Source organism: Lepisma saccharinum, chromosome 23, assembly GCF_977018435.1.
Source record: "Lepisma saccharinum chromosome 23, izLepSacc3.1, whole genome shotgun sequence".
NCBI classification, from domain to species: domain Eukaryota; kingdom Metazoa; phylum Arthropoda; class Insecta; order Zygentoma; family Lepismatidae; genus Lepisma; species Lepisma saccharinum.
This window is the reverse complement of record NC_139251.1, coordinates 47,462,690-47,485,682: the sequence shown is the minus strand read 5'-3', so window position 1 is coordinate 47,485,682 and position 22,993 is coordinate 47,462,690. Positions and strand designations below refer to the sequence as shown.

Here is a 22,993-nt window from a genome sequence, read left to right as displayed (position 1 = left end):
ATCCTGAGCAAAAGAAATAAAACTTGAAGTTTCTACGGCAAACCTGAGAGAAGATACTATAATTTATAGCCTAACGCGTGTCATTCAAAGTGGAGCCGGATGTGGCGTACAGGGAGATTTTTAAAACCGCGTAATTTCTGAACCCCTTGACCAATCTCAAAAAAGTTGTCATTTTTGTAATCAGCATGAAAAGTTCTATAAGTATACCGAATTTCATCAAAATCGGAGATGGTGGGTGACATGGCCTGGATGATTTGACGTGGAATGACCCAGAAGAGAATCTAAAGAAATGAGCGGTAGTGAAAGAAGAAAAGAAAGGATTGAGAAGAAAGGAAATAAAAAGCAAGATAAAGCCAAAGAGTACTGTAGAGAATTAAAAGAAACGAGAACAAGATAGAAGGGAAATAAAAGAAGCGCATGAAATAGAAAGACAAACACAGTGAGATAGAAAGAGTATTAGGAAGAAACTGAAAGAGTAAGAAAAAAGGAAGGAAGTGAAAATGTAGTGAAAAAAAACGGAGTGCAAGAAGAAATTAAAGATATAAAGAAATAGAGAGAATATAGAAAAGAAATAGAGAAATGAAGGGAAGAAGTACTACAAGAAAAGAAGGAAGACAAAAAGAAAATTCATTCGCATGCGCATTACAAATGTAGACAAACCTCTGAAATCACAATGATAGCCAGCCAACATGCAGAAAAAGAGGGAAACGTGATTTTCAACTACGCATGCGCCAGTGAGGTTAGTGAATGCGCACTCCGCCAGGGAAAGTGATAAATATCTTTGACTCAAGACTTGGCAAGTGTTTATGCTTACTCGTGTTGTCTCGACTGAAGCTCATTGTCTGGGGGAAACGGAGTTGGAACCAAAGCCCTACTTCCTGAAATAGCATGCGCGGTAAATTTAGAGTCCATCGGGCTAAAGACGAGAGGGAGACAACGACAAGATTCGACTCGGAAGAAGACAATGTTGAATTCCAACGGAGATTATGACGGATTTTTCAAACCGTTTTACAATAAAGTGCGCGCTGCATTGTCTGACGAGCAGATAACACCATTTGCTGAATTGAAGAATGACGAAGATAGGTTTTCCTATGTGTACGGCCTACCTCAAGTTCACGACATCGAAGTGAAGGAGTTCTACAGGGAAAAGAACAAGGAAAATGCCAAGGCTCTTAAAGATGAGGGAAATAAAGCATTTCAGAGTGGAGATTATCGAAAAGCGCTACATCTTTACTCCAAAAGCATCATCCAGACTCCAACAGATGAAGGTAAATAAATGCTTATATAGAACTATGTACTAGGGTGTACTGTTTCGCATGAATTGTTCGCACAATTGAAACTGCTCTGTACAGAGCCACTTAGGAGAGAAGATGAGGTGGTTTCTAATTCGCTGATGATGGCTGTTGCTCTCTCTCTCTCTCTCTCTTTCTCTTTCTCTCTCTGCGTTTCCTTGTCTCTGTGTGTGTGTGTGACTCGTTTTATCACTATATCTCGAATTTTTCTATCTACATTTTCTGTTTTTTTCCTTTGTCTCTCTCTTTCATTCTTTATTTCTCCATGTCTCAGCTTTTTCTGTGTATATCACTATTTCTTTCTGCATTTGTTTCTTTCACTCTCCCTCTCCATTTAGCTCACCCAGCTATTTCTCTTTCAATTTATATCTGAATCTCTTTCTCTATTTCTTTCTTTTGTCTTCTTATCTCTTTTCCTGTTACCTATTTCGGGATCTCGCATTCTGTTTTTGTTTCTCGTCTGCTATTTCTCTTTGTATATGCGCGCGTGCGAAAATTTATCAGCTATTTGGGTTTGAAGAATGGTGAGCTACGATTTACTCCGTTTCGCCAAATGCTCCAGAGAGAGAGAGGAGGGGGGGAGAAGGGGGCAGATATCTTACGTAAGCAAAATTTTCGCAAAAGAAAATCCCTTTTATCAGAATCCCCTTTCGCCTAATATTTTGAAGAGAGGAAATTTTCATAAAATGATGTGAAAGATTTCAACAAAATCGGATTCGTTGTACATTCATTTTCACTCTTGGGCGCCGAAACGGGGGGGATTCCAATTTTCGTTTGAGTCCCCCCTTATTTCATTTTGTAAAATATTATTTGTATGATGTAAATTTCACGAATGAATGTAAGATTCTGTGCGAGAACATTTCAGGTTCTCATTTCCTCAGATTTCTATTTCGAATTATTTATTTCATCTAAGATTCCAAAACTCTTGCACACAGGAACTTTGCATACAAAGAGGCGGTAAATTACGCCGAGTTTTCTTCTGAAAACGGCACATCAACGTAGTGGATTCTATAACGCAGTTGAGTCTTTATAGTGTGCAGCATGCCTGCGTGTTAACCATTTCTCCTTTCGAACACACAGTGCAGGCACGTATCCAGGAATTCCTTTCGGGGGGGGAGGGGGGGCTGAACATAAGTTTTTAAAGGGGTATAGATAGAACCTTACAATTGTATGTTTAAGGCCAGTGGTGGCAATTGGGTTCCAAACGGGGGTTGTAAGGAAAGTTTATTTTCTCTTGGTAGACAAGGCTTAGCATTAAGAAGCCATAGTGTGATAGTGTGGAGGCAAAAAAATGGGGTGCAACTATCCCTTAAAGCGTCGCCACTGTAAGGCTGTCATTTTAATCAGAAAGTGAAATCGGAACATTTTTTACCACTCGACTCTTCTGTTTCCATGCATTAACATTGTGTGCCGGAACCATCTCCGTATGTGTGTTAGTCCATTTCTTCTCATCAGGCATTAAAACATCTATGTACCGGAAGTGTTTTTACGAAGTTGTTACACATGCACGGGATGAAGTGTTCAACTTCAACATTGTCTCTGTCGCAGCTTCCGCAGTCTTGTCATGTGTCGGCACGGAACAAAGGAAGTCTTCTCGAATACAGTTGGATCGCGAAACAAGTAATGCACAGTGAAAACCCTTCCGTTCCCAACACATCTAATGTTTCGTCTCCAAAATGATCAAATGCTTACTCATTTATCCAGGGCCGGCGGGGGGGGGGGGGGGCCGTGCCACCGCCCAGAGCGACAAATTATCAGTAGTCTCACTTTGAAACCACTGAGTGCCACAAGGTGGGAAAGCGGATTCAATGCTCTAACTCCGTTGAGATATCAAGCTCCTTCAAATAATTGGCGACAATAAAACTGTCCAAATGGTCGCACACGAGGCTCAGTGTTGCAAAATAGTTGTGTGGCTTCACATTCCTTTGCTCACTAGTCATCTGGTATGACATTTTACTCCACGTAATGTAATGAGCAAATGTCTTCAAAACATTAATTTACGATGTGTTAGATGCTGTTATATGATTTCTTGCAAACAAATCAGCGCTTTGAAGAAAGCAGGCGTGACGAAAAAAATCAGTTTCTTATACGCCACTTGGCAGCCTGGCAGGGCCGAGTCGCTCGGAGATCCGAGAATATTACATGTAATTCTTGTAAAACAATCCAATCATATATCACAGACCTACAACGGTAAACATATGAAGTCAAGCCTTCATTTCTTTCCGAATACTTGTTACATTAAAAATACGTATGAGAGAGAGAGAGAGAGAGAGTTTTCATAAAATATAATAATATAAAATTAGTGTCGCATTTTTTAAAGTTTATCTGTGGTCGAGCGAGATATCCTTTTGTGCTTAACAGTATTGAAATAGCGTAACAAGTCTCATTATTTATTTTATAGTTTGATGTTTTACTTAGGAATATATTGATTTTCAATTTCCCGTTGCTGCGTAATGACGCGGGGGGAGGGGGCGTTCGAAAAGGAGCGGCATCTGCCGCCACCGCCCAGGGCGGCAAAAGGACTAGCGCCGGCCCTGCATTTATCTCCAGTGACGTGCCCAAGGGAGGGTTGGTGGGGTAATAACCTCATTTGACCCAGTATTTCTTAAATAAAGAACGTCAAAGACAGGAAAAGTTGGCAAAATGAGGACTGACCACCAAAAATAGTATGCAACCCCTCTCTCGTTCGAAAATTCTGGGCACACCTCCCTTTATCTCTGGCACATTTTTTTTTTAAATCAACTCACCAAAAGTTTTATCGTTTCGTATTGGAGACTGAAGTAAGATGTGTTCTTCCTGCAGGTTTGGATATTATCCTTTAGGGTGCTGTCGCCTGCCTTCGCACCTAACCTAAACAAAGCCCTAATTTTCCATCCTTGTGACTTGGATCTTCAAGACTTAGGAAGATTTCAGACCGAAGGGACACGCGATATATGTCGTTTGGAATGAGCCAATCAACAGCAACGTTTCACACCGTAGTGACACAAAAGGCCGCACAAACCTACTTTCGACTTGTGAAATCCTCAGGCGACACGGTGTGAAATCTCCCTTAGTAGGCCACTGTCATCGTCACCTCGAAGTGGTAGCTCTTGTTGACCACAGCAGAAAGAATTCTCCTCAACCGGTGGGAATGCCCCTCAGTTTTCTTATTTCTCCTTTATTGTCTGTGCTTGTTCACTATACAGACAACATCTTGCGATTTGGCATACTTCGGACATGTACTATGTAGAAATTTTAACGAAAAATAAGTCGAAGTCAAGTGTGGCTCAGTGGCTCAGCTGATAGAGCCCTGATTCGGGTCCTGGTAGAGCCTGCAATTTCCGCTAAAGTGTCCACATATGCAACATCTTCTTGCTTTCTCTTCTCGACATTCATAAAATTTTCGTCTGTCACTTTATGGTAGTTAAGTGTTTGTGTGTGTGTCGAACCCAGTAGACTTCAACAAAAGTATTTTTTTATGCCATGAAATTCTCGGACTGCATACACGAAATTTGGTTGATACGACCCTGGGGGTACGTACTTGACTATACTATTTATACCACGGCTACAGAAATCTTAATCTCAGGGGATAGGTTCTTTATTCGAGAATTCCAATATAGTTAAATGCGGTGCGGTTCTACGTATATTCTGAAAACTGCACACAATACAGAGAAAATATATAGCGAAGCTTGTATATACATTGAAATATATAAATATATATATATATATATATATATATATATATATATATATATATATATATGTGTGTTGATTCCAAATTTACGTCGGTTATATTATTCTTATATATACATATATATATATATATATATATATATATATATATATATATATATATATTTGTGTGTGTGTGTGTATAATTGAAATTAAATCTTCTTCTTCTCCTAATTTTGGGGAAAAGGCTTCTTCCTTTCTATCGTTGATTAGTGAAAAGACTTCTCCTTCTTTTCTTTCTTCTAATTTATTTTCTTTCCTTTTTAAAGCGTAATCATATATGTGCTTGCTTTCCTTATTTCTTGCATTATACAGCAACACAAGCTATACTTATAGAAAGATTAGGAGCGTCTAAAATGACAGTAGCGCCATCTCCTATGTAACGACCAAAAGGGGAATAGCCCAGGATCGCTAACAGCAAGCGCTGCCTATAGCCCAGTGCGTCTAATAAGGAGCGCAACCGTAAGTGCTTCAGGGCGTCTAATTTGACACAGCGTCACCGAGGGACGGACAACCACAAAAGCTGACGATGTTCTCCTCGTCAGAGGTATTAAATCAAATTTTGATCACTAGGATCAAAGATGATACATTTCTGAATCCATTTGCTCACTTATAAACTTTCCTAATTGTTTCATATACGAGCATATTCTTAATTATCTTAATTAGCTATTTACAACATTTTATTCACTCCTTCTATAATTTTATACTCTTCCTTTATGTACTTTGCATTTACTATAATATATATAATCACTCTTCTCTGCTCCTAGTTTCTACAATGAACTCTGCTCTTGTTTATATGGCGCGCTGCCATCTATCGTCGCTCACGGGAAACATTTCTTCCTTGCATTTCTCATTGTGTCGTCGGAACTGGCACGTGACAGGGTCGCCAGAACTAAATCATCACTCAAACCTTTGATTTTAAGTTGATCTGTGCAGCTTATTTCCTTTTTAATAAACTGCTTCAATACCCAGCACTGCTGAAATATTCACTTTAGAGAGAGAGACCTTCGATCTCTTCGGCCCTCGATCCGAACTAGCATTACACTGAAGCTCCGGAAGTTCCGCTGTCGTCAATGTCTTCAGCTTCGGACCCGAACTGGAACTAGTAGTAGACTTTGTTACATTACGGTATAGTCATCTTCATTCTAGAATCACGAGCAACCAATGAACACCGACTGATCACTAGTCCACTGTATGAATTGTCACACTTACCTCTGAAGTCTCGTTAACCGATTCTGTTGTACAGATCAACCGGGATATTGAAGCCACGAATTTATATCCTCATTATATTCTAAAACGTTCCGCAGATAAAACGATTCGTAAATAAAGTCTTTACACAGTGCCAGGCGCGGTTGGCCCTATAGCGCACAGGATCAGTGAACCCCCAGTAATATACGATAATCACCTCGAGAATGAACAATGAACAATGTCTTTAAATTTTCACATTATTTCGCTAAAAATTCTACACAATAAGTCATGTATTTGTGCCCGTAACACGGCGAACTCTCTTGCTGAGAAGAAGAAACCGCGAATCGGCCGCCCTGATACAGACCCTCAGTTGAACCCCCACAGGACAGCTCGTGCCATTGTGAAAGCTTCGTGCGGGAGCAGAAGCGCGAGGAGGGTATAGGACAAAATACATGGGAGATGAGATTCCAGAACCTATGTCTCTACCCAACGGTCATGCGCAGTTCGTTCTCTCGCAGAAGCCGCGGGACAAGGCTCCTTTCTCGCTGCTTCCTCCCTTCCAGTGTTGCTGTGTGCGGTTCAAGTTTGAAGCGCACACATTACATATTCAATCTTCTCTTGTATCATTTTTGCACCGAACTTCTTGGAATAAATGCAAGATTGTGTCAGAGATGGATGAGTGGAAACAAATAGAAGCTGGAATTAGATGCGATGAATTAAAATAAAGGAGATACATTACCAAAATACCTTGTGCATGCATTCAGAGGTTTTTCCTTAAAGGTGGAAACACTTCGGGTTCGCGAAAGAGAAAGAATGGCGCGAAGACGTGACTCGCTGTCGCTCGGTGTCAAAGTCTCAAGTTTTTTAGTTTTTGAGGTGCTTGGATACTTGTTGGAAAGTATTAAGTGATGCTGCGAGTGAAACGAGGGATGGACTTTACCTAGGTTATGTCATTTGATGCAGTGTAGGCGTTGCTGTCCGCGCAGGTAAGAGATGACCGATAGAAATGCACATAATTAACGTAAACAAACTTCCTTGTCCACTGAAAAAAAGCGTGTGCTGGTCGACCAGCCCCAAATTTGAACAAACCTGTCGCGTATAAATGAAAGGGTCTCAGGTTCGATTTCTAGTATGCGCATGCCATTAGTTGCCATTTCCCTTTAACAAATGTAGGACCAGTTCTGATTAGTCAGCATGGACGTCCGGAAGGGGAAAAGGGGGCCGCTCCCCCATGGAAATTGAATGTAAACCAAAAATTATATATTACACGCATATAATTTAATTTCAGTCACAGTAATTTTTGGTAATTATTATAAAAGCGTTGCAGTAACTTCAGACTGAAGGAGTGTTTTTTGCTCCTCGTGGGGAAAAAATATATTACTTGCCCCTACTTGAGGACGTCCATGATATTCCAACAAAACTCAACTTTTTTCATAAAGGCACAATTTATTGTAGTTTCAGCCCTAAATTTATTCGCACACCCCTACAACAAAACCTTATACTCCCAGATAAAAATAATTCTTGACAAAGCTTTTAAACCCTTCCCCATCCTTTTGTTGGGCGAAGGAAGTATATTTTGCGGAAAGTGAATATACGTATGTCACATCACTTCAGTGAACCCCCGGGTAAATAATGCACGAGCCGCGCCTGCACAGTGCTCAAGTTCGCTGCGACAACACCGAAAGCGCAAGAAGGTTTAAAGTAAAAAATAAAAAAAGTAAAATGTTCCCCTGTGCATAGCACCACGCCATGAAGGCGTATAGGGGGTGTGGGGGTAACGCCCCACACTTTCTTGATCCGGTCGTGAGTGGGGGTGATGTGATCAGCATCACCTGACCGCCTTTACCCCCCAGGGTTTCCCCCAGGTACCCATGTTATTCGACGCTGGGTGGGCGCCGGGGCCGCTTCCACCGTTAGAAAAGTTCCCGGATTTGAACCGGCCGGGGATCGAACCCGGGACCTTTAGCATGGTAGTCAGACGCGTTACCGACTGAGCCACCGCGGCCAGTCGGTAACGCGGCAAGAAGGGTTTACGTGCAATATTATCAACAACAGAATTATAGAACATTCTCCGTCTGCTAGAGGTCTTGATACATTGCCCGCCCGCGACCCGCCCGGTCTAATTGCAAGAAATGCCCGACCACTCCCGCCCTCGCAGCTTTTGTCTTGAACCAGCCCCACCGTCCTGCACAGAGGAGAGAGTTTACGCGCCCGTCAGTACCCAGCCTGGTTCAAGAACGGGCGGGCTGTCGATGACTCAATACAATGGACATTTCCACTACTTGTCTTAAATATAATTTTTAAAATCTACACCATCGACAAATAACCCGTGCAATTTCCCACGTTCATGTGCGTTCGTTTTCAGGTAAAAAATCAAGTTTCTAATTCCCAAGCCGAGCTTTGCGCGCAAAACACGCCTGCGCCATGTTGTGACGTCGTCGTTCGGCTCGTTCTGTCGTCTGCACTTCGCGTTGGCTGTATTTGGTGTGACGACGTGTCTGTGTTTGCTATGAGATAATGCATTGGAAAAGATACGTAACTACTAGGACAGGAAATGGTCGTTACCACTAAGCAAGCACTAAGTCAGTGCTTTCCTACAGTTTTCTCTGCCGAGTTAACATTACAAATAAGATTTTTTGTTGCCTTTTGTGCCGAAACATTGGGTGCATTCCGAAAGTCTTAACGAAACGAACGCATTCAACGAAAATAACTGGGCTCGTGAATCTGGTGAAACCAGTTATTTTACAGACTTATGGGACTCTCTAGGCGAAAGCGCAGGCGCACCGTTTTGTTTAGAGATAGTCTGCAAAAGGAATGTCCTTATGGCAAAAATAAACTCTACTGTGGACACGTTTACTCATTTTAATCACATTCTAAGAACGGTCAAGGCATACTGATCTTGTGCACGTTGCTTCATATCGGTCTCTGTTAAAATTATAATACATTTTCAGAATTAGTGCAGTTTGAATCCATCAGCACGCGCTTTGTCTGCAAGGAGCAAACGTTTCTCACGGAACAAACCAGCCTCCTGGCCCGTGCATTTGGTGAATCTCGTTCTTGCACGAAACGCACGGAATGAGACTTTTGGGACAACGCATTATGAAACTCACGAAACGCACGGAAGCGCTTATGGGACAGCCAGTTGCCATAACTCGTTTAACGCGTTAAACTCGTGCGACTTTCGGAATGGGCCCATTGAAGTGCATTACCATGGGCCTAGCCAGAAATTTTTGTACGGAGGAGGGGGTTCAGGCTCTGGAAAAATTTAAAACATTAAAAATTATAATAATGGTTATGATTGTTATTGCACAACAAAAACTATTATAAACTAATAAAATAAAAGTTTTTATTTCTATAATAATTTTATTACATCCTTCCTTGGGCAGGCTGTTCTATTCGGTCCACCAGATGAGCGAATATGCAGCACAACTATTTATTTATTTTTTTACATTTCAAATTCAGTTAGTGTACTGACTGTTGGATAATTTTTAGATACATTTTTTTAGCAGTGGTATTGATTAGAGGGAACATTTTGCCCCTTCACTATGTTAAATCCAGTGATTAGAACGCTACATTTTAAAAGTAGCTTCGCTACAGCTACAGCTACTCTTCCAAAATGTAGCTTCGCTACAGCTACAGCTACTCTTCCAAAATATAGCTTCGCTACAGCTCAGCTACATTTACCAAAAAGTAGCTCGCTACGCTACTCCTGTTCGCTACTCGCTACTTCGCTATTTTTACGCTACTTCTGCATAAAAAAATCCCCTACTACTGGTAAATAGATTCTGTTTTTTATTGTCATGATTCCCATCATTCGATAATTTTGATAGCAGTGTTACTTCAGTTATTTTTACTATAGTTTTAGAGAATACCATACATATGGAAGTGGCATATCATTTCAAATTGAAATATGAATATTGCAATCAGGGTGTTACCCAAATTAATGATTACAACTATACACAAATGAAATTTGGTAGGATTACGTATTTATGTTCACATCAACATATTTTTCTTGAGAATAAATATGTCATTTTTTAATAGACTGATATGAAGGCAGCATTTTGAATGAAAAGTACCTGGGGCCCTTTGTTTACAAAAGGGCTCCAGGTTCGATACCCAGCGGAGGCATATAGTGGCTCGGATCCAGTCTCGGCCAGCTTATCTATGCATAAAATGGACTCAAAACAAAAACTAGGAAAGACGCCAAGTTGGGAGGATGGGATCCTCCTGCTCCTCAATTCCCCGCACTGCTCATCATTCATCATTCTTCCTCGTTCTCACAATTAGTCGAAAGCAACTATAGATAAGAGAATAATTAAATAAACCATTCATCCTCATTGTCATGATTGAGAAAAGTTGAAGAATAGATGATGAGGTAAACAGAAGAGGACAAATGGGTGGTGGACTATATCAAAGCGTTCGAATATTAATATGGAACAGGGATGTATGTATGAAATGCAAGAAGGTAATATATAACACATACTATGTGCCAATAATTACGTGACATAGAGAGACAAAAAAAAAGATGCAGGCAGTGGATATGAAATTTTTAAGGAGTCTATGGGAGAAGACTAGAAGGTATAGAATAAGGAATGAGGAGATCCGACAAACAGTGGGTGTGATGAAGCTTCAGGACAGGATAGATCAGGCACAGATGAGATGGTTCGGATACATGAAGAGCATGGATGCAGAAAGACTACCAGTAAGAGCTTACAATGCACAAGGAGTGGGAATAAGGCCAAGGGGGAGGCCAAGATGTCGGTGGAAAGATCAGATAGCGGAGAGTGTTAGGAGAAGAGAACAAGATTGGAACACCTTGGAAAGAGAGAAATTGTGGAAGATCAGGAAATAATGGAGAGGATTGACTTCTATGCCGACCCAGCCAGAGGCAGGAAACGGCGAAGGATGATGATGTCATGATTAGCAAAAGTTACAGAAAAGTGACGCAAAAGTTGGAAAAATACATACATTTGAAAATCCTGCAGGAAAGTCAATAACTCGTACATACTTTTTACAATATGATACAATATATTGAGGAAACTCATGTAAACCCGAGTGTTCTAAACGTATTGTAATTTTTAAATTTGTGAAGAAATATTATCGCGAAAATAATTGTAAGTCCAGAAACTCTATCATTCTTGTAACAATAATTTCTTGCTGGTGAGATCCTGTATACTGACGATGATCAATGCTGTTAACGTACTGAGCCATTTATTGCTGCACTATTCCCTTGTCAGTGCAGTGGAAATTCCATCGCTCGTTTTTGCACTGCAAGTTGTGTCTTACACAGCAATTAATGACATTCTGGTGTCTCTTACACCATGAATATCCACAGGATTTGTTTCGGGGGTGACGCAAACGAGGCACTTTTTTCCAGTGGTGCAGCAAACGAGGCATGTTCCTTCCCAAAATAGCGATGCAGCTCAAAAAAACGTAGCTGTTAGCTGGAATATATTCATATATGTCAGTTAGTTATCTGGATATCTGAATTTTTCAGATACTAATTAAATAACATACATATATCTATAATCTACAATCTAGATAATCTGTATTTCCATGTAATAGACTTTGTCTTATGAACCTCCTGCAAAATTAAAAGGTTATTGTCGATTTTTTCTAACGCTATTGCCACATTCAAAATTCACCTCAAAATGCCGAGAGAAAATGTAGCTGTAGAGAAAATTTCGCTATAACTACAGGAATTTTGTAGCTTTGCTACCGATAGAACTACAATTTTCAAAATGTAGCATCGCTACAGCTACAGCTACAAATTTTGTAGCTAGCTACAGTAGCGACGCTACAAGTAGCGCACTACTTCTGACCACTGGTTAAATCTTACCTACCAAGGGAAAGTAAACTGTTCTTGATCATCCCCCTCAAGTTTTGGAACCCAATCACCACCACTGCTTTTTAGACATCCAAAAGATTGTCTCTGATTATCCACAAGTAGATATCCAAAACGGGACATCTAATGGTTTTTGATTGATTGATTGATTTGGTGTTTTAAGTCTACTTTGTGCACAGGAAGGCTAATCGGGACTGGACCTACAGTTTAAAGTGGGATCCGAACCACTATGAGCCTCCACCGGGTGAACATGTAATGATATATAATGGATATCCAGAAGTGTGAATATCTGAAACTAGGTATCTAATGAATATCGCTTGGAGATTTGTGCTGTATAGGTAATCAGTAAAAGTTATCAAAATCCTTTCTTTCTATCTTTTTTAAGGAACTCATGATTTGTCAGTTGTGACAGCCAACAGGTCAGCAACCCTCTATCACATGAAGGAATATGACTTAGCACTGACAGATATCGAAGAAGCCCTGTCACTTGCCTATCCTGAAGAACTGCACCACAAGCTGTTTGATAGGAGAGCTCGTTGCCTGATGGGTGTCAAGCAATACAAGGATGCCGTGAATAGCTTCCAGAAAGCAATTTCAGCCTTGGACAGTGCTAAATTAACACCAGAGAAGAAGCGACATTGGCAGACGGACATACAGAAGATACTGCAGATGATGCACAAAGCTAAGGATATAACAAATGGTTTGTTCATAAAATTCATAGTCAATTGCACTATTAATAATAAAGTATATATGTTTCATAAAAAAATTGACAACATAATAACAACAACAGAATATTTTTCTTATTTACGTACATTGCTTGTTACACTTAAACTAAAACAAGTATCTTGTGTCTTCTTCTGACAACATTTCAGAATTTCTCAGTTTAAATGAAGATCGAGAGTTTGTCCGCTTGCTTGCCCATGCTTTTTTTTTTATTAACTAGAGAAACTACATACATTTGCATATTAAATTATCCATGTGTTATTTTTAACAAAATATAATGTATAGTGAAAAGTATAATTTTTATTTGTCCTTTTTACAAATGTTCACAGAGAAAACTAGTCACAAGCTATGCTTTTATTTACATTTTTGTACATGATCCAGAGTGGTATTTACTTAAAAGTATTGAAAACAAAATATTTATTGCCAATTTGCACAGCAAATAAAAATGAATTTTTGCAATAAATATTTGCTCAAATTATTAAAAGAATATTAAAAAATGGAGGCAACGAACAGGAATCAAATCCAGAACCTTCGGCACATGAAACTGATACACTACCACTTGGCCATCGTACCACTTGGGATTTGGGCAATATATTCACCTAATGAGGTGTGCATGGTATACTTCGAGACTTTGAAGAGTATATTTTTCAGAAATGGCTGGCTAGTGTGCACTAGTACCTTGATAGGGGGATATACTGTTCAGCCAGTTCCTGCACCACTTTCTACAACCTTGACATATCAGTACCTAAGGGTACGATATTACATTACAAGAAGCTCCATCCCACACCCAATTTCCCAAGCCATGCCCTCTCCATGCCAGTTTAAGTCACGATTTATATGTAATTTATTTTATATAACAACAACAACATTTGCTTGATCCTTGATGAGGGATCAGACATTTACTTACTTGCAGTTTAGTCAATTTCATAAAACTTACCAATTTATTCTCTGTGATTGAACTCATTCACAGTTCCAAGACAGTCAAAAAGTGAGATGGTTGAGCCGTTGGTCACAGGTGGTCAAAATTCGCAATACCCTTCAACATGTTCAATGATCAACATTGCGGAAACAGAAGAGCAAGGAAGATTTGCTGCAGCAAAAAGTAAAATTCGAGCAGGAGACACGCTACTGATAGAAGGGCCATATGCTGCAGTGCTGTTGCCAGAGAAATATGGGACCCATTGTTTTACTTGCTGCAAGAGGTTTGTGTATGGTTATTTTACTATAGGCTAAACCAGGGGTGCCCATCCTGCTAAAGGCCTATCACGCACTACCCCCAAAAAAGGTAGAACATTCACCATGCCCCCAAAAATACTCAAATAATTTTTGTCAGACAAAATTTGCGGAACAATATACGTAATACAGACATCTTTAAGCAATATATGTTTACTTTAGGTACTGTAGGCTCACTTTCATGTTTGCTAACATAAAATGTACAAAACTGCTCAGGCTCACTGAACCTCCATTAAGCAGTTTGTCTGCTTGACTAACCTTGTATTAATGCGAACAGCACGTCCCCCCTTTCCAAACCGATTCTAAAGGCATAAGAGGTGATGTTTTTATTTCAACCCTATTTCCACGATCACCCACAGGCAAGTAAGAAAACTGTATATATTAACCATAACTAAAAATCAGTAACAAGTCAATCAAACGAAACGATCCCTCCATTTTTGAGTGAAGATATATAGAACTGGTATAAAATTTTGTCCACCCAAAAACTTCCCATGATGCAGGCACTTCATGAAAATCCCGTGGGCAACCCTGGACTAAACATTGATCAAATTCCCACTTTTGTATAATCAGTGGGACTGAGCCGATACCGTCAATAATTGTAATAATTGGAAATATTCACTAACAATAGTGTGTACGTATTCCACTCTGATTATATGCAGCAATTGACCAAGATTTTTGGTTTAAAATATACAAAAATTGCATTAGAATATTACATTGCATGTTATGTCATTACAAAATTAAGTTCTGTCACACAAAACTGGTGCAAAATAAAGAGAAACTTCATTGGGGTGTGCAGCTTTTGGTTGGTGTGCTGTGCTGGTGTCAAGATGTTTGCTGCAAGATATGTTTATGCTCTAGAAAGCCGATGGAAAGGAAATGAAAATTGAATGCCTTTCATGCCTTGGACACACACCATTTCCCTTACTGTACCATGCTACATAAATCTTTTATCTTTCAATTATTATGACTTTGCATCCAGGATCACTGAATTTGGGCACCTAAATGCAACAATTCAAATTTTGGGGGCTACATGCATGTACAACTAGTTACTGTGATGTTCAAGGAGTGTGATAAGCCAAATGTATACCCTCAATAATCGAGAAATATATGAGATCATATTTGGATAATTTTATTTATATATTAGTGACTAAGCTGGTCACAACTTCCTGCTGTCAGAGAGTTTTCAATTTTTAACCACCTAACTACTTTAACCTATTAGTGAAGCTTATTCATTTCCCATCCCTGATGATAAGCTCAGGTGGGTTTGAGATTTCAGATCTAAGTTGATGTATGTGTCTAGACAATAGTCAATTTGCTATTTTGGCTTGGTGCATTCAAATAAACCTGTCTACACCTTTCAACTTTAAATATCATGACATTTTTAAAACTATCTTGAATGTTGGAACGTTCATGCATTCAAGATGATGCATTGTAGAAAACAGAATGGAAAAATTACCATTTGATGATCTTTTATCTTGAATGTTGGAACGTTCGTGCATTCAAGATAATGCATTGTAGAAAACAGAATGGAAAAATTACCATTTGATGATCTTTCAGTTTACGAGTGCCAGTACCATGTCCAAAATGCGGTGGAATTGCATTCTGCAGTACTGCTTGTCGTGAAATAGCTCTCGATTCCCATCACAAGTTTGAATGCACACTTCTGGAACTACTGAGAGCATCTGGAATCTCCATAACATGCTACTTGGTTCTACGGATTTTCACACAAGCTGGTTTGCAGCATTTCTTGAGCATTAGGCCACAGCTAGAGGACAAGTCCCTCGTCCCGTATCACCCTAATGATTACAGAACTGTGTACAACTTAGTGAGACATGAAGCTAGAAGGAAACCAGAAGATTTTTTCCACAGAAGTGTCATGGCAGTTTTTCTCTTCAGGTGCCTCAAGATAACAGGATTCTTTAAAAGATTCTCAGAGACTTCTTCAGGTGAGCATTTTTTACATTTTTCTCCCTTCATATGCATTGATTTTTCATTTATATGATTCAATTCATATTTAATTAGGTGTCTCCGGCACTCAGCATAGTGGTAGTGTTGAATTGCTAGGTTGCATGTGTTTTATGGTTGGTTGATTGACTGATTTGTTATTCACCTTAGGGATTACAATGATCCATGGTTTCGTCAATTACATGATATCATATTACAATAGAGTACTTTCTTGAGTGTTACAGAGTTTATGATCCAATCCAATACATAGATAATGAGGGTATAAACATATATTCGTAACAATTTAAAGATTAACAAAGTAAACAGATATGTTTATCACTCTTTATATTCTATCAGTGGAGTTATTTATATTCATTTGGTTCCTTTATTTTTCGAGGAATTCATTCACTTTGTAGTACATGTAAGAGCGTATCCAGGGGGTCTGGAACACCCTCCCAAATTCCTTTCTTCCTTTTGAAAATACTATGTTAGATTCAGCATACTTTCCTATGAGACACTTGATGTGGCAGGTATGGAAAATTCTGTGTGTGCACGGTTTATAAATTCTGAAAATAACATCCTCCAAAAAGTTTTTTAAGTTTTACACTGGGTAGTGATATATCAGCTGAAAATCTGATTTCAATGAGAAACTGTTTTGGTACAGTAAGTGAAGTTTGTGTGAAATAATACATTCAGAGGTGAAATTCTGAAAACAAATACGTATATTGCATTATGTACCAGACAGTAAAAACAAACTATGTATTGTCAGTGTGTGAAACTCTTCTATGAAAACATGATTTACTTCATGTTTTGTGTTAAATTTCTTCAACATTGCCAGTTAAATGGAGCTGTCCGAGTGAACCATCCCAAGCAAGTGATCTTCTAACCACAGTTGAAAAGGGGACTTTCTTAATTCCCTGGCTGGACCCCCTCCAAATTTTCATTCTGGATACGCCCCTGAGTACATGTTTTCTAGGAGGAGTTGCTGGACATGTTTTCTGAATTGTACGGTATTTCCTGGATGCAGAGCTAAGAGTAGCATGTTTACATTTGATAACAATTGACTATCATCTTGTGACTTACATTTTCCATACTGTATCGCAAATGCTACAAAAGTTAACCAGCAGATCTATCTATAATAAGAATTTACATCAATAACAAAACATGTGGTGCTATAGACCTGGAAGAGCCCTTGGCCTACCTCTCAACTGCCAGTCTCCCTACCATGATCCCACCTAGAGGCGTGGAGATCTTCAACCGATAATGTGATGATGTGGGGTCAGCATGTTAAACCGTCAGCTGTTATAGATTTCCCAGACCAGGTTATGCTACTCACTCGTAGCTCCCCAATTTCCTCACGATGGTGTGTCAACACCGTTCCTATACACAGGCCAAAAACCCAGAAACTGAACCCATGCAGTCCCACAGTTGGAATCCAAAGCATAGCACCTTAGACGGCACGGCCACGGAGGAGGACAATTTACATCAATAACTTTTTAAAATGTTATGCAATGTAAACATTGATGACTTTCATCAGAAGCTATCTGCTCGTATAATATACCCTAAACTTTTGCTTCATGTGTTTATTCTTCAACATCTTGTAGGTTGACTGAAGTAGTGATTGTTCATAAACAATTAAATTTCAGTCTAGAGGCGAAGAATACAAGGAAACCAATGAGAAGCTGCAGGAATGGTTAGCATTGCAGCAAAGCAAGATAGCAAGTGCCTCCAAAGGTCTTGCTTGCTTTGCTGGAACATTAACCATTCCACCCATCGTAGACTGGTTAAATTCTTCATCTCTACACTGAAGTTTAATTGTTTATGAGCAACTTTGCAGTTGTTTACAAGACTTCTGCCAGCATTCAGTTTTAAGTCAACTGCTTGAGTGAGCACATCAGTACATTTAAGGAAGCTTTTACACTGAAATGCCATGCTGTATGCAGCAGATGTTGCTTGAAAGCCAGAAACAAAAAAAAAAAAATCAAAACAAGATACATTCGATATTACTCAGATGTGAAAAGTTTGATTCATTTTTTAAAGTAGTGCAAGACAACATGCTTTCTTTGATGTGATTTTTGTTATTTAGCATCGCTTTTCTGCTATGCTAGCTACTCCACCTCAGAATGACAATGAAACTTTTGCACACCTTATATATAAAGTTGCCAATACTCGAAGCAACCAAAAGTGGATGGGCCAACCGTACTGAAAATGCCAGAAGGTACATCATTATTGACCCAGCCATAATTAAAACAATTTATAATACAAACTTTTAGAGAAGATCACAACAGATCGTGGAATATAGGCCCATCCCGTAAAAATAGGATATCTGGTAACTCTACTATGAATCATATTTCTGGATAAGGGTTTCCTATTTCACACGTAAAATAAATATCTGGCCACAGATTGCAACATTCTTTTTTTTTAAAAAAAAACAAAAACAACAACATAATACAACAGAACTATTAAATTTGATTTGATCCAATTTGAGAATTAAGCATTTCATTTAAAAAAATCTTTGAAACTGTTTCTTGTTTGTGCAATGTTTTCTTCCTTAGTGACTTTTTGTTATTTTAATGCAGATACCTTAACTCAGGATGAAAAATTTATCGGTGGATTGCTGCTGCGACATTTACAGTCATTGCAGTTTAATGCCCATGAAGTATCAGAGTTGCAGTTTCAGAAGAATGGTTCAATGGACAACGTTACTTCTGTGTTTTTAGGAGCGGCAGTGTATCCAACACTGGCTCTATTCAACCATTCATGTGATCCTGGTATTGTAAGGTAAGGCAAACTTTTAAAAGAAAGTGTCAGCATATGTACGTGCGAGTAGAAGTAACAAATTACGAGGGTCATTCAGAAAGTAACTTCCATTTGGGTATAAAAGAAACACCAGGACATTGTGAGAGTTTTTATTATATACAAATGAAAGAGACAACTAAGCTATTTTTCTACGTAAGCACTGTTTCTGTTGGTGCCACTTATCATATCGGCAAACAAGGTTTACAATTCCCATGTCAAAGACATCTGCCGCCTGTGCATTCAGCCATGCAGTAACACAGTCCTTGAGCTCCTGGTAATTGTTGAAGCACTGTGCCCCTAGCGACTTCTTTAATTTGTACACAGGCACAGGTTAATGTTCACTAGAAGTATTTGGAATTGTTGACATGAGGCACCGTAAAATCAATCTAGGCTGTAAGAAGTAATGATTGTTCTCTAGCAATGCTCGAACCAAGGACCTTCTCCAACATTTTCAGTTGGAATTGTTTGACCACCCTCCTTACAGCCAAGATTTAGCCCCTAGCGATTATCACCTGTTTCCACAAATGAAGAAGTGGCTAGGGGCACAGCGCTTCAACAATGACCAGGAGCTCGACAGTGTTACTGCATGGCTGAGTGCACAGGCGGCAGATGTCTTTGACATGGGTATTTTAAACTTATGTGTCCCAAGCGTCTCGATCGAGATACCCAAATGTAACCCTCACAGTCCCAATCGTCTCGATCGAGATGCTGTGTCAAGGTCGTAGTTTTTACCTTATAACTTTTCTATTTTTGGCTAGAATTTCGATTTTTTTATATATATTGTTCCTAACACATGTATTTAACAGAATTTTTATTTTTTTGCATTTTTTTGTCTTCATGAAAATGAAGGGGGAAAGGCGGGGAAAGGGACTTCTCTTTTTCGTCTCTTTTCAAGGTCAAATTTTTGCCGACACAGGAAGACCGGCTTTGTTGTTCTAAAGCAATGCTTTTCACTCCCTCCTGTTAACTGCATTCGAAGGAAGCTTGTTTATCAGTATCCGATGTCAAAATGAAAGTTTTCCGTGAAGGTGCAAGCAGGGGGTGGGGGGAGGTGGAAGACTGGTTGTTGAATCTGCGTTGTGAGAATGGAATTTCGAAGCGCGCTGAAGGAAACCTTTGTTTTTTGAGCACAAGTGTACACAAGTTGCAACAGGGGTTACCCTGCATTGTCTAAAAATAGAATTTCAAGCAGCTGCAAGAATTGGCCCTCATTTTTCACTACGTTCTAGCTTTTCGTCCGTGAATGTTGTGCGTAGGTGTCGTTTTTGTGCCCAAGTGCGAGGACATTTTTTGGGTGGTGACAATTTTTTAAAATAATTTTTGGGGGTTTTCTCCCTTCCCCCTCCATATATACGCCAAATTTGCATAAATTTTGCATTTTGACATTTTTTCGGGGGGGGGGGGGGACACCATTTTTTTAAGAAAAGTATTTTTGAGGGGATTTCCCCCTCCATATGTACGCCGAATGTGCATAAATTGTATATCGTCTGAATCTGTGATTCATTCTCCGTACAACGGTATATTTTTCATATCTCTAGGGCATTTTGTTTCCGAGCTATGGTCATTTCAATGTAACTCTGCATTTTGAAGCTTGAATCACGTGGGTACAACTCAAGTTACATTGGTCATTTGATAATAATGCAAATATTTTTGTGTTCCTTACATGTCAGCGATAATTTCTATGTGCATTTTGAACTTTTCATATCCTTTTTTTCAGGGGGCGGGAGAAACCTTTTTTTATTTTAAAAAAAAAAGTATTTTCAGGGGATTTCCCCCTCCATATATACGCCGAATGTGCATAAATTATATATCTTCTGAATCTGTGATTCATTCTGCGTACAACGGTATATCGTTCATATCTCTAGGGCAAATAGTCTCTGAGCTAAAGTCATTTCAAGGTACCGCTGCATTTTGAAGCTTGAATCGGTGGCGTGCCGACCATTCCTTTTGGGGGTACAACTCAAGTTACATTCGTCATATGACAATAATGCGAATATTTTTGTGTTCCTTACATGTCAGCGATAATTTATATGTGCATTTTGAACTTTTCATATCCTTTTTTTTTGGGGGGGGGGCAGGGGGGAAGCCCAACTTTTTAAAAAAAAAAGTATTTTCAAGGGATTTCCCCCCTTTCCCCTCCATATATACGCCGAATGTGCAGAAATTATATATCTTCTGAATCTGTGATTCATTTTGCGTACAACGGTATGTCACTCATCTCTCTAGGGCAATTAGTCTCCGATCTACACTCATTTAATTGAAACACTGCATTTTGCTCAAAATCGGCTCGGGACAGAGAGGCTTACATGTGAAAATGGCCTTGGGACTCAAAAGGTTAAACCTTGTTCGCAGATACGATGTGTCTCAACAGAAACAGTGCTTTTGTAGAAAAATAGCTTAGAGTTGTCTGTGAGAGTTTTTATTACATACAACTGAAAGAATGTCCTGGTGTTTCTTTCATACCCAAGCGGAAGTTACTTTCCGAATGACCCTCATACTTCCTAACACTGATGTTTTGTCTGCCTACACACTTTCCAAATTGAGCATGAAAGTGCTTTTGAACTGTGTTACACCATTCCTTTCCATTGTGATGTAATAGCAGTGGACTAAAATTTGGAAACCATTGTAACTCACCTGTATGGAAGCTTTCTTCTAATTCTTCTCATTCTCTCTCTCCAGGTATTTTCTTGGAACAACTGTGGTGGTTCGTGCAGTTAAGAATATCAAACCAGGCGAGATGGTTGCAGAGAATTATGGCCCAATCTTTACGCAAACAGATCGTGCTGAAAGGCAGTCAACATTGTCCAGTCAATATTGGTTTGACTGTTCTTGCAAAGCATGTGAAGAAAATTGGCCAAAATTTTCCAACATGACCAACGATTTCTTGAGATTTCGATGCACAGGTAAAAACTGCATAAATGTCATTCCTGTAAATGCAGACAGCACAGAATTCATGGCTACCTGTTCAGTCTGCCATCACGCTACGAATATTCTTAAAGGGCTGAAGTCACTGCAAGATACAGATGCAATGTTCAAGAGGGGGATGAAGGAAATGGAATCTGGTAATGTGAGCAAAGCTATGAAAATGTTCCTCGAGGTTTTGGAAATACTGGACGAAACGCTCGCTCCCCCATTCAGAGATTACCATCTGTGTCAGCAAGGAATTAGAAGGTGTATGATCACAATGGGTAATCGAAGTTTTAAATCAGACAGTGACACAGTGTAACATGTCACAGCAAGAGAAAAGTTTGTGAAAATAAATCTTTTGAAGTAAATGTTTTGCTTGTTGATTTCCACAATGTATTTCCAATTTTATTCAATATATCTGTCAGATTCATGCAAATGCTTTCTCCATATCCACAAATACTATAAATTCTTGCTTCCCTTTCTCAATGTAGTTTTTACCTCTTGTCCGCGGTAATCCACTTTGCTATTCCTTGCAATCTCACAACTATAATCTTGTAAATACGGAGAAACTAGTACTCACTTTATCCGTGAAACTTTTTCTTCTTTGTTCTATTAATTTCAGTGGCCACTGCCACCATCTGTACTATTGCTTGGCGTGCGTCTTTTGTTTGTAGTTCTCCGGCTGTCGCTAGGTGCGCTGTTGTTAACTGTACGTCAGGTTCCATGTCGTCCGGAAATAGCAGACGACATGACGTAATTAACAGAACAAAGAAGAAAAAAACAGTTTCGCGGATAAAGTGAGTACTAATTTCTCCATATTTATATACTACCGCATCTCTTTTCCCAATTATGAATATAATATTGTCATTCGCATAATGCACTAACTTTTATGAAAGTAAATGTCTAAATATGCAACTTCTCTTGCACTGCAGTCACCTGGAAACAAATATTTATTAAGGAGGTCAATGAACCATTCATTAATTATATTATACATATAATTATATTATATAATTTGATGATTCAGGTTCATCAAAGACCATTTGGAATTTTATATCGGTACTTCAGCAGTACAGACCAAAATTTCGTATCTGCCCATTCCTAATTAATATATATATACATGAAACATGGTTACGCATTCACGCACCTGTTCATTTAAAGCAAGTTTCATGTGGATGTTAATATCTGACTGCATCTAAAGTCCTGTAACATGAAAACATTCTAATTCTTGTAATTATAAGTTTCTTCTATCCCTTCCAATGAATACAACATGGTGGTATATTTATCAGAGAGGATGGAATATTGAACCATATTGATTGATTGACTTGCTTTATTTTACTTTGCTTCTGTGCAA

At 39.1% G+C, this 22,993-nt stretch overlaps 1 protein-coding gene across 1 annotated transcript; it reads left to right on the top strand.

Moving 5' to 3' along the window:
* Positions 1-852: 852 nt before the first annotated feature.
* Positions 853-21,971, top strand: Smyd4-3 (SET and MYND domain containing, class 4, member 3). Its single transcript, XM_083110096.1, has 6 exons — positions 853-1,268; positions 12,422-12,736; positions 13,730-13,961; positions 15,550-15,938; positions 18,516-18,717; positions 21,415-21,971. The coding sequence occupies exons 1-6, from the start codon at positions 965-967 to the stop codon at positions 21,959-21,961; spliced, it is 1,989 nt and encodes a 662-aa protein (XP_082966222.1). The 5' UTR covers positions 853-964; the 3' UTR covers positions 21,962-21,971.
* The last annotated feature ends 1,022 nt before the right edge of the window (positions 21,972-22,993 follow it).

What these genes read in the sequence shown, in the direction of transcription:
- Smyd4-3 (XM_083110096.1), top strand. Translation starts at nt 965, where the DNA reads ATGTTGAATTCCAACGGAGATTATGACGGATTTTTCAAACCGTTTTAC. An exon ending in ATTCTCAGAGACTTCTTCAG is followed by an intron (nt 15,939 to 18,515) that starts GTGAGCATTTTT and finishes ATTTTAATGCAG; the next exon opens with ATACCTTAACTCAGGATGAA. An exon ending in TGTGATCCTGGTATTGTAAG is followed by an intron (nt 18,718 to 21,414) that starts GTAAGGCAAACT and finishes CTCTCTCTCCAG; the next exon opens with GTATTTTCTTGGAACAACTG.